Here is a 12,579-nt window from a genome sequence, read left to right on the forward strand (position 1 = left end):
CTTTCCACTTAATCAAATCTGCTTTAATCCATCTTAGTATAGGTACATAATTTAATTGATATAATGATTGATAATTAGTATCCATAAACACACCTAAATATTTAATTTTACTTGTCCACCTTAATTTTGTAATAGTTTTAAATTCAGAATAATCTCCCACTCCAACTGGTAAAATGTCACTTTTATCCCAATTAACTTTATATCCCGATACTTCTCCAAATTTCAACAAACACTCTTGCAATTGTTTCAACGACCGTTCCGGTTCCATCAAATATACCAACACATCGTCCGCATAGAAGTTAATTTTATATTCTTCATTCTTAACCCTCATCCCTCTAATTTCTTCATTTTGTCTAATAGCCTCAGCTAACGGTTCAATAACCAATGCAAATAAGGCTGGTGACAACGGGCAGCACTGCCAAGTTGAATGAGTCAATTTAAATGGTAAAGAAATCTGTCCATTTGTCACTACCCTTGCAATCGGGTTCATATATAAAGCCTTAACCCAACTAATAAAAAAAGGGCCAAAGTTAAATTTCTCTAACACTTTAAATAAAAAATCCCACTCAACCCTATCAAAAGCTTTTTCTGCATCTAATGCAAAAGTGCAGAGAATATTTACTAGGATGTTGTTGGGTCTTCAGTTGTTACAGGGAAAGAGCATGGAAAAATGAGGGAAGATTTGAGAGAGGGTTACAAAATTATGAGGTCTAGACAGAGTAAATGCAAGTAGGCTCTTTCCACTTAGGAGAGAGAAATACTAGAGGACATAACTTTCGGGTGAAAGGGGAAAGGTTTAGGGGAACATTAGGGGGAACTTCTTCACTCAGAGAGTGGTAGGAATACGGCACGAGCTGGCATCTGGCGTGGTAAATGCAGGCTCACTCTCAAGTTTTAAGAATAACTTGGATAGATATATGAGTGAAATGGATGAGCTTTTCCCCCCAACTCATAATAACGTTGTTTAAATCGATTAATTAAGCCCTCAAACTGATAAGTCTGTAAAGTATTATATCGTAATTTCAACCTCGCTAATACGACTTTTTTTAAATCTTCTGTTACACCTTTCTGAAAATCTTTCTCTAACTCCGCAATCTTATTTTCTAACTCTAAACTTTCTGCCATATATTGTTTCTTAACTTTTGTAGAATAACTAATAATCTTCCCCCTTAAATAAGCTTTTAAAGAATCCCATATTACAAAATGACTATCCACAGAATTAATATTCTCAGTCAAAAATAAAGAGATATGCTCTTTAACAAAAGCAACAAACTCTGGTTTTTTCAATAACATTGCGTTAAACCTCCATCTAAATGATGGACGTACTACCTCCAAACTTTCACAAGAAAAAAGTAATAATGAATGATCTGATATAACTCTACTTTTATATTCAGCTCTTAATACTCTACCTTATAAATGTGCTGACACCAAAAATAAATCAATTTTAGAAAACGAATCATGTTGTGAAGAATAAAAAGAAAAATCTTTCTCTGTAGGATTAACTTTTCTCCAAATATCCACCAAATTTAAATCTTTCATTAACGCATTGATTTGTGTTGCCATCTTTGATTTCCTAATACTTTTTGGATTTCTGTCCAATAAAGGGTCCAAAACGCAATTAAAATCACCACCAACTAAGACATTTTCATTAGCTTGAGTTAATAGTAAAAGAGCTTCTGAAATAAACCGCTTATCATCTATATTAGGGGCATAAAGATTCAGCAAAAATTTTACAGTTCACTCTTAATACTCTATCTGAAGATTCCAATTCAAATGGTAATTTTTTTATGAATCAAAATCGCTACTCCTCTTGCCTTAGAATTAAAAGAAAAAACATGACCCACCCAATCTCTTTTCAATTTCAAATGTTCTTTTTCAGTCCAATGTGTTTCTTGTAAAAAAGCAATATCAATTTTCATTTTTTTTATATATAAGCCAATATTCTCTTTCTCTTAATTGGATTATTTAATCCCTGAACATTAAAAGTTGCAAAATTCAATTTAGACATCCTTTTTAACTACTAATATATTTATACACTATAAAATAATGCTTCCCTCTATAATTCTTCAAAAAAAACACCTCAAAATTTTTTTTAAAGAAAAATAACAGAAAAATACAAAAGAAAACCACCCAAAGGTAGTAATACCCTAAAAATCTGGGTGTGGTAAACCCACTAGCAGCAGATGACTATCAAAGTTTTCAGTATCATCCACCCTCCCTCCCCCCCCTAGCCAGATACATATTTATTATTTAATTAAACACAATAAAATATAGTCCATATATTCAGACCAATGATTGCTCCGGATCTTCAACATCAAGAAGACTTTGTGTAAACTCTTCTTTCTTTCCACTCTTTCCATACCCATGTCCATTTCCATTTCCACTCCTCTTAGGAGACAATGGAGGAGAACGCCCATTTCTTCGCAGTTCCGGCAAAGAATTAGCAAAAACCAAAGCATCATGATCATTCTTAAAGAATTGAGATTGAAAATTTCCATAAAAACCTTCAAAATTGCAGGATAACGAAAAGCAAACTTGCAGCTTTTTCGCCACAAAACATCTTTGGCTGTATTAAATTCTCGTCGTCTTCTAATAACCTCTTGGCTCAAATCGGCATAAAACACTCTGTTATTTTGAACCATCAATGGAGACTGATTCTGCTGTGCTTTCTGTACTGCCATACGTAGAATCATTTGTCTATCTTGATATTTTAAATAACGAACCATGAATGTTCTCGGTATTTGTCCTGTAAGTGGTTTTCTTCTCCGAGCTCTGTAAGCCCGATCCAATTCCAAGCCTTCAGGAAAAAGCTCTTTACCCAGCACCTCTGGGATCCAATACTTAAAAATGTTTTTTATAGGATCGGCACCTTCAAAGTACTCTGGAAGACCAACTATTTTCACATTATTCCTTCGGCTTTGATTTTCCAATGAATCAATCTTCTTCATTAAATCTCTTTTTTGAAACCCCCAATCTACAAAAGAACCTTCCACTTTTTCCATTTTTTCTCCATTATGTTCCACCTGATTTTGACACTCAGAAAAGGCTGTTTCAATTTTCTTAAAATGATCTTGCACAGTATCAACTGATTTTATACATCTATTCTTCTTGGCTTGGCTTCGCGGACGAAGATTTATGGAGGGGTAATGTCCATGTCAACTGCAGGCTCATTTGTGGCTGACAAGTCCGATGCGGGACAGGCAGACACGGTTGCAAGGGAAAATTGGTTGGTTGGGGTTGGGCGTTGGGTTTTTCCTCCTTTGTCTTTTGACAGTGAGGTGGGCTCTGCGGTCTTCTTCAAAGGAGGTTGCAGCCCGCCGAACTGTGAGGCGCCAAGATGCACGGTTTGAGGCGATATCAGCCCACTGGCGGTGGTCGATGTGGCAGGCATCAAGAGATTTCTTTAGGCAGTTCTTGTACATCTTCTTTGGTGCACCTGTCTCAGTGGCCAGTGGAGAGCTCGCCACATAACACGATTTTGGGAAGGCGATGGTCCTCCATTCTGGAGACGTGACCTACCCAGCGCAGTTGGATCTCCAGCAGCGTGGATTCGATGCTGTCGGCCTCTGCCATCTCGAGTACTTCGATGTTGGTGATGAAGTCGCTCCAATGAATGTTGAGGATGGAGCGGAGACAACGCTGGTGGAAGCGTTCTAGGAGCCGTAGGTGATGCCGGTAGAGGACCCATGATTCGGAGCCGAACAGGAGTGTGGGTATGACAACGGCTCTGTATATGCTAATCTTTGTGAGGTTTTTCATTTGGTTGTTTTTCCAGACTCTTTTGTGTAGTCTTCCAAAGGGGCTATTTGCCTTGGCGAGTCTGTTGTCTATCTCGTTGTCGATCCTTGCAACAATGAAATGGTGCAGCCGAGATAGGTAAATTGGTTGACCGTTTTGAGTTCAGTGTGCCCGATGGAGATGTGGGGGGGCTGGTAGTCATGGTGGGGAGCTGGCTGATGGAGGACCTCAGTTTTCTTCAGGCTGACTTCCAGGCTAAACATTTTGGCAGTTTCCGCAAAACAGGACATCAAGCGCTGAAGAGCTGGCTCTGAATGGGCAACTAAAGCGGCATCGTCTGCAAAGAGTAGTTCACGGACAAGTTGCTCGTGTCTTGGTTTGAGCTTGCAGGCGCCTCAGATTGAAGAGACTGCCATCCGTGCGGTACCGGATGTAAACAGCGTCTTCATTGTTGAGGTCTTTCATGGCTTGTTTCAGCATCATGCTGAAGAAGATTGAAAAGAGGGTTGGTGCGAGAACGCAGCCTTGCTTCACGCCATTGTTAATGGAGAAGGGTTCAGAGAGTTCATTGCTGTATCTGACCTGACCTTGTTGGTTTTCGTGCAGTTGGATAACCATGTTGAGGAACTTTGGGAGGCATCTGAGGCGCTCTAGTATTTGCCAAAGCCCTTTCCTACTCACAGTGTCGAAGGCTTTGGTGAGGTCAACAAAGGTGATGTGAAGTCCTTTGTTTTGTTCTCTGCACTTTTCTTGGAGCTGTCTGAGGGCAAAGACAATGTCAGTAGTTCCTCTGTTTGCGCGAAAGCCGCACTATGATTCTGGGAGAACATTTTCGGCGACACTAGGTATTATTCTATTTAGGAGAATCCTAGCGAAGATTTTGCCTGCAATGGAGAGCAGCGTGATTCCCCTGTAGTTTGAGCAGTCTGATTTCTCGCCTTTGTTTTTGTACAGGGTGATGATGATGGCATCACGAAGGTCCTGAGGCAGCTTTCCTTGGTCCCAGCAGAGCTTGAAAAACTCATACAGACTACCTGGAAGCATCCCCGATCCAAACACTGGCACCTCCTGGACTACGTCCTGGTGCGAGAAAGAGACGTGCGAGATGTGCTCCACACCAGGGTCATGCCCAGCGCGGAATGCAACACTGACCATTGGCTTGTTCGCTGCAAGCTCAACCTTCACTTCAAGCCAAAGTCCAGGAACAGAGGTTCAATGTTGGAAACTTGCAGTCAGACGAAGTGAGAGGAAACTTCCAGGCTAACCTCAAAGCAATCCGCCTCACGGACTCGTCCCCTGAAACCCTCTGGGATCAGCTGAAGACTGCCATACTGCAATCGACTGAAGAGGTACTGGACTTCTCCTCCAGGAAAAACAAGGACTGGTTCGACGAAAACAACCAGGAAATCCAGGAGCTGCTGGCAAAGAAGCGAGCTGCCCACTAGGCTCACCTTGCAAAGCCGTCCTGGCCAGAGAAGAAACGAGCCTTCCGTTGCGCCTGCAGCCATCTTCAGCGCAAACTCCGGGAGATCCAAAATGAGTGGTCGACTAGCCTCGCCAAACGAACCCAGCTTAGCGCGGACATTGGCGACTTCAGGGGTTTTTACGAGGCTCTAAAGGCTGTGTACGGCTCCTCACCCCAAGTCCAAAGCCCGCTGCACAGCTCAGACGGCAAAGTCCTCCTCAACGACAAGATCTCCATCCTCAACCGATGGTCAGAACACTTCCAATCTCTTTTCAGTGCCAACCGCTCAGTCCAAGAATCCACCCTGCTCCAGCTCCCTCAACAGCCCCTAAGGCTAGAGCTGGATGAGGTCCTCACCCGGGAAGAGACATATACGGCAATTGAACAACTGAAAAGTGGCAAAGCAGCAGGTATGGATGGAATCCCCCCAGGGGTCTGGAAGGCTGGCGGCAAAACTCTGCATACATCTATTAATATCACTCTTAACTACAGTCATTTCCTGTTTCATAGTTGACATTTCATCACACAGGGTATTCATTTTTATTTTCATCTCCATAAATCCTTGATTCACCTGAGTTGATATTTGATTTGACATATTGTGCATTTGACAAGCAATCCCTTCCAAAACAGTAAACACTGAATCCATTCCAGATTCCACCTCCACTTTTTGAGGTCTACCTCCTTTAACTACAGGCTCCTCCTCCTGGACAAATTCTAATAAGGCAAGTTCCTCTTCTTCCTCAGTCACCGTAGATCCTTTAGCCGAATGACTGCGGATCTGGATACCCAATGCAAGCACCCCAACTTCTTCGAGACACCGGCGTTCGGACTCCCCCACAGCCCATACTTTGTCCAGCAATTCTCGGTCCCAGGATGCACCGGACGCGCAAGAGCATCCTCCGACGCTACACTGCACGCCCCCGGGCCGCCCAGCGAGATCGCAGGTCCCCTCGTCGGCTGTGCCGTCCACGCGCACGGCTTCACGTGAACGCGGGTCGGCAACGGCCGAGCTCACCAAGGTGTCTGCACCATCTTGCGGAGGCAGGATCGGCGCCAGAGTCAAACTTGAACGGGCTGGAGTCCTCTGAGGCTTGGAGACTCCCAACAACGATTCCATGGATTCAGCTATGCAGGTAGGCCTCAATTCTTCCGCACTTTTGTATGATAATTTTTTTCTGAAGTTGAGGTTTAAATTTTTTCACATTAGATGCCATCATAAATCACTGTTATTTAAACAACTGTAAATATTATTTCTAACCACTTTTATGCTTTTTAAAAACCGGGTATTTAGTGATCCAGCTGGGGAAAGGTGGAATACAGTCTTCTATGCCATCTTGCCACACCCCCCCTACAATTTTTAAACTAGATGTATTTAGTACGTCTGCAGTGCTTCAAGACGAGTTGTATTACCAAGAATATTCCTTATATCAGACTACATATCATGGTTGCTCATGAATGATAATTTAAAGGGTACCAGTCAGGGAGAAATGGAAGTTTGTGGAAGTCATTTTGCTATAATATTTGCCCTTAACCTGAACTTTTTGTTTCTGTCAGCAGTTTAAATTTCTTGTACTGGAATTGGCTGTTTTATTGACCAAGCTTTCCATAATTCAATGGTCCATCTCATTAGACTAGTTCTATTCTGTCAACAATGGTCCCCCTCAATACCCAAGTCACTAGTAATGAATCTCACATTACGTAAGTCCCAGTCACCTCTCGATATATTTAATATTACATAACACAAAATAATCTCATTTGACAGTGCTGGCTGTTTAAACAAACAGGGCAATTATTGAATTTAACTCTATTCATGACACCAAAAACGGACAAATTAAGCAAATTTTGATTTACCCACTTTAATTGTTTTTAAGCTTTAAAATGTTCAGGCAGATTTGGGTGATTGAATATCAATGAAACAAGTTCTCTTTTAGATAATTAAACTCTTGTTAAATATTATTAAACTAAAACCTTTGATCCATTTAAAATAGAGGTCTTTAATTGAAAGCCTAGCACAGGGTTTTACTTTACCTTAACATAGCTTTTTTTAAAAATTTAGACATATAGCACGGTAACAGGCCATTTTGGCCCACAAGTCCATGCTACTCAATTCTCACCCCACCAACCTACACCCCCAGACTGGTACTCTTTGAACGGTGAGAGGAAACCGGAGTCCCTAGAGAAAACCCACAGAGACACTGGGAGAACATACAAACTCCTTACAGTCAGTATGGGACTCAATCCCCTGCCGGCTCCGATTGCTGGCGCTGTAAAGGCGTTGCACTAACCGCTATGCCGACCGTACTGCCTTAATACATTGTTCACTTAACAATCTTGAATAAATTGAACAATTTCATTAAAATAAAAATAATAATGCACAGTAACTCTATGTGTAGGTAGAAGAAATGACTAATTGCATGGCACCTACTAATGTCTTTACTTCTTTTGAAAAAGATGAGGTCAGCCCTCAGATAACATTGTGAACATTTAAACAATTTCAAAAGAAAAACAAAGTTTGCTAATCCCTTAAAATTGACCTGGCGTTGCTATAAGCAACTAGGGAGAAAAAAAATGAAATAATTCTCGTGGTGCAGTAAAAAATTAAAAGGTTTTTTCACATTTTCTTTCAATATTTTTATGAATATAACGATTGATATACAGGTATTTGGATAGACAGAGCCTGATTACAGATAGTTAGCATGGCTTTGTGTGGTAGGACGTTTAACTCATCTGAATTTTTCGAGGTTACCAGGAAAGTTGATGAAGGAAAGGCTGCAGTCGTTGTCTGCATGGACTTTAGTACGGTCTTTGACAAGGTCCTGCATGGGAGGATGGTCAAGAAGGTTCAGTCACTTGGTATTAAGGATGAGATAGTAAATTGGATTAAACATGAGCTTTGTGGGAGAAGCCAGAAAGTGGTAAATAATTGTCTCTGACTGGAAGCCTGTGCCCATTGTTGTTTGCCATCTATATCAATGATCTAAATCAGAGGTTTTCAAACTTTTTCTTTTCACCCACATACAACCTTAAGTAATCCATATGCCCTATGTGCTCTGTGAATAGTAAGGGATTACTTAAGGTAGTAAGTGAGTGGAAATAAAAAATTTAAAAACTACTGATCTAGATGATAATGTGGTAAACTGGATTAGCAATTTTGCAGATGACTCTAAGATTGGAGGTATAGTGGACAGCGAGGGAAGGCTTTCAAAGTTTGCAATGAGATCTGGACCAGCTGGAAAAATGGGCTACAAAATTGCAAATGGAATTTAATGCAGACAAGTGCGAGGAGTTGCATTTTGGGAGGACTAACCAAGGTAGGATATACATGGTAAACGGTAGACACGAAGTGTAGTAAAAGAAAGATATCTGGGAATACAGATACACAATTTCCTGAAAGTGACATTACATGTAGATAGGGACGAAAAGAGAGCTTTTACCGATGGCCTTCAGAAATCAAAACTTTGAGTACAGGTGTTGGGATACTATGGTGAAGTTGATTAAGCTATGCGCGGCCAAATTTGGAGTATTGCGTACAGCTTTGGTCAGCTAACTACAGGAAAGATATAAATGAGTGCAGGGGAGATTTAAAAGGATGTTGCCAGGTCTTGAGGAACTGAGTTACTGAGAAAGATTAAATGGGTTAGGACTTTATTCCCTGGAGCGATAGAGAATGAGGGGTGATGTGATAGAAGTATATAAAATTATGAGGGATATAGATAGAAGGCAAGCAGGCTTTTTCCTCTGAGGTTAGTTGAGACAAGAATTAGAGGACATAGGTTAAGGGTGAAAGGTGAGATATTTTGGAGGAACATCAGGGGGAACTTTTTCACACAGAGAATGGTGAGAGAGTATGAAACGAGCTGCTATCTAAAGTGGTGAATGCAAGCTCGATTTTGATATTTAAGAAAATGTTGAATAGTTACATGGATTGGAGCAGTATGGAGGGCTATGGTCCAGGTGCAGGTCAACAGGACTAGGCAGAAAAATAGTTTGGCATGGATTAGATGGGCTTTTACTGTGTTGCTGTGTTCTATGGGGCAATAACCTGTTTGATAAACAACATTATCCATGAAGAAATAAGAACACTCTGTTATTTGGAATGGGAAGAAGGGTGCTGTGCGTCTTCGGAATTCACACCACTTTATCAAGATGTTCGGACTAATCAATGCTCCACAAATCTTCACCATCTCCTCCCTTCCCTCATAAATTTTATAACTTCACCTCAGGTGCTTCAACCACTATTTGGTAAATTTTTTGACATTACACTTTGTTCAGATAATGAACACATCAGGCCATAACAGGCTCAGATAGCTCAGTGGTTAGAACACTGGCCTTTTAAACCAGGGGTCACTAGTTTGTTCCTTGCTGGGGCCTCATTTCTGTGAAGGGCGCTGGACAAAGTGGCAACTCTCCATCTTCTTTATTGTAGACAAAGTTAAAGAATTTCATGCATGTTACATTCTACAGCACTGAACAGGCCCTTTGGCCCAACTTGTTCATGCCAACCAAGGAGGCATCCGGGGATGGTCCCATTTGCCTGCAATTAGTCCATGTTCTTCTATGGCTTTCCTAGCCATACATCTGTCCAAATGTATTTTGACCATCATTATTGTACCTGTTTCTAGTTTTCTCTGGCAGCTTGTTCCAGATATGAACACCCACTAATGAAAGGGTTGGGTGTCCGGTTCTTCTTAAATCTCTTCCCTTCACCCTATACCCTCTAGATCTATAAATGTCCACCCTGGGAAAAAGACTGTTAACATTAATTTTAACCATGTGCATCAGGATTTTATAAAACCTAATAATGGCCAGATGATCAATGGCTGGAACATGTTAAGAAATTCATTGAAGATGGAAATCATGTTTTGCATTTATATTGGTGCCTTCTGCCACCCTAGGACAAGCAAAGAGATGGTGATGAATTGCAGGCAGATGTAAAATGTGACATTATATGGAGACAATGAGAGCAAAGGGCTGGTAGTTGCGAAGAGAAACCCACTCACCGTTTCCCAGAATAGTGAGGTTATGAGTTCGGAAGCCAGTTTCGGAATCATCAAGGTTTAATGTGACTTCTGCAAGCAAATGGTACTTGATAGTGCTAGAGGGGAAGAGCACAGCATTATTTTGCTGAAACATCAATAAAACACAAGGATTAACTGCTGGAAGCTGACATTGCAGGGCATGAATTTGGCAGACTCCTGTCTGCTCCTGGACTTTAGTCTCCATTTTTTTTTTTAAATCCTTTTTCTGACAGTTCCCATGTTTACCCAGTTGTTTTCTACCACCCTCAACAGTTACCAGAAATAATGTAGTCATCAACTAAGCCAGCTTTCAGCCGCTGCAATTGAATAAAATGGAAAAACAATGAACTTACAATCGAGACAGTAGTTTGAAAATTCTTAATTCTCAAGCGTTCAAAGCAACTTAGAACAAGCTAAGGCATTTTTTGCATGCAGGGCTTGTGGTTTCTTTCAATCATGGAGTATCTTGCCCTCCCTCATATTAACAACCACACATATTCATGTTGTGTTCCAATAACCCAACTGAAAAGGATTAATTCACAGTGACAGTAATTGAGAGAACATTACATGAACACTCTAAGTTACTTCCAGAGTGTTGAATTTATCCTTCATCCAAGTTCCAGTCTGGGATTTTTGCAGAACATAGGAATCAGGAATACTTGGAAGAATCTGCCCTGCTTGAAATTTTGAAGTTCTGGTGGTGTGCGAGGAGGGGAGCATGCTGAAGCAGAGTTTTAGGGGAAATGTCCTAATTCCAGGAATTCTATCCATTGTACCTCCAGTCAGCAAGAGTGCACTTTAATCACCAAACCCAAATGGGATCTGTTACAATTGCCCAAAGGCAGAATAGTTCTTTCCAAACTAAAGATCGCAGCAATCATGATATTTTGCCATCTTGAGGCACCTGAGGCTGGTTCCTCACAAGCGACAAGTAAAATACATACTCAATGATGGTCCCTTACAATAAACATGGGCAGAAATGAGTCCACTTCCTCTTATTTTGCTGAAGGAACCCTCTTCCAATTCTTCTTGCCTCTATTGTTCATTTTTATCTCTAGATTAGCTTTTCAGTGATCACATGCAAATGATAATTGCTTTGTATGGTGTTTTATTAAATTATATGGCACTGACGGCCATTCATGCCTGTTTTGATTCTTTGAATGAACTACCCAATTAATCTCACTTCCCTGCTCTTTTTTCAATAGCCCTGGAAATCTACCTGTACCAATTTTTATCCCAAGTTTGCAAGTTACTGTTGTATCTGTGCCAACCATCTTCAAACCAATGTTACTCAGATACAATCATTCTCATGTCTTTCTGACTCTTCTTTTGATTACTTTCAGACTATATTCTTCCTGAGTAGCACAGTTGAGTTAGTGGACTTGGTCGAAAGACTCAAATTCTAATCCCACCACAGTGGCTAAGGAATTTAAATTCAGGAGATTAACATCTGTGCTTTATATTTGCAGTGGTTTTGGAAAGATTTGTCCAGTTCTTAAATGATCCTAGGGGGAAAAAAAATCTGCCATTCAAGATTACTTTATTGTCACATAATATAACAGAAAATGTGATAATAAACAAAATTTCCTTTTGGCAGACAAATATTCACGATCAGCAAAAATTGCCCAGCACCCCTTACAGCCAGAGGCAGGGAAGCAAAGGAGAGACCCCCAGGGTCATTGTATGTCCATGGCTTCTCCTCCAGCACTCTTGCAGCCTCTGTAGCAACACAGCCTTCAGTCTGAACCATCAACAACCGGAGTTCCAGATGCACAGCTCTGACATGATCAGGAAGCCCCCAGCGCCAGGTGCTGTAGGTTTCTGTGAGGGGCGCTGGACAAAGAATTTCATGCATGTTACATTCTAAATGTAGTATTATGTTACAATAATGGATCCTTAACCTTTACCCTCTTGCATCCTGGTTCTGATATCCAGTACCCTTCCGCCAGTCTTGAGTCATTCTCCAGCAGTCTGTAGCTTAGTGTGAGTCTTTAGACTGCGGTTGCCAGCAGCCCACATCCTACATGGGTGCCTCAAGACACCAACACCCCACCTTCTGTGTGTTCTTCAGCCTCAGAGTCCCTCATTGCTCTACTTCTGTGGTCACCATCCTGTGCGTCATCTCCTCTGCTTCTCCTTCCCTGCGCCAGTCCTCTGTATTCCCAGAGTCTGCAATCCCTTGTGGCCACTGGCGATCATAGGTCCCACTATCTTGGGCCAGACCCCTCTATTTTAAAATAGACCACTGTCGGCTCCTTTAATGGGTCATTTGAAGCCTGTACAGAGCCAATGGCAGTTGTACTTGGCATTTGGACTCCGTAGGGGAGCAATGAATCTTAGCTCCCTGCTCTCCACGGG

At 41.3% G+C, this 12,579-nt stretch overlaps 1 protein-coding gene across 5 annotated transcripts in view; it reads right to left on the bottom strand.

Annotated features, from left to right (window-relative positions):
* The window catches only part of LOC138744491 (rhotekin-2-like), a 56,593-nt gene that overhangs the window by 21,754 nt on the left and 22,260 nt on the right, over nt 1-12,579 (bottom strand). For 4 of the 5 annotated variants that reach the window (XM_069900754.1, XM_069900755.1, XM_069900756.1 and 1 more), the window contains one exon: nt 10,204-10,298. In XM_069900754.1, the coding sequence (XP_069756855.1) occupies nt 10,204-10,298 (95 nt within the window). Of the gene's footprint in view, nt 1-10,203; nt 10,299-11,860; nt 12,041-12,579 lie in introns of those variants that run through there. The other variant, XM_069900758.1, reaches the window with a different exon arrangement.

This window comes from Narcine bancroftii, chromosome 10 (assembly GCF_036971445.1).
Source record: "Narcine bancroftii isolate sNarBan1 chromosome 10, sNarBan1.hap1, whole genome shotgun sequence".
In the NCBI taxonomy this organism is placed as follows: Eukaryota; Metazoa; Chordata; class Chondrichthyes; order Torpediniformes; family Narcinidae; genus Narcine; species Narcine bancroftii.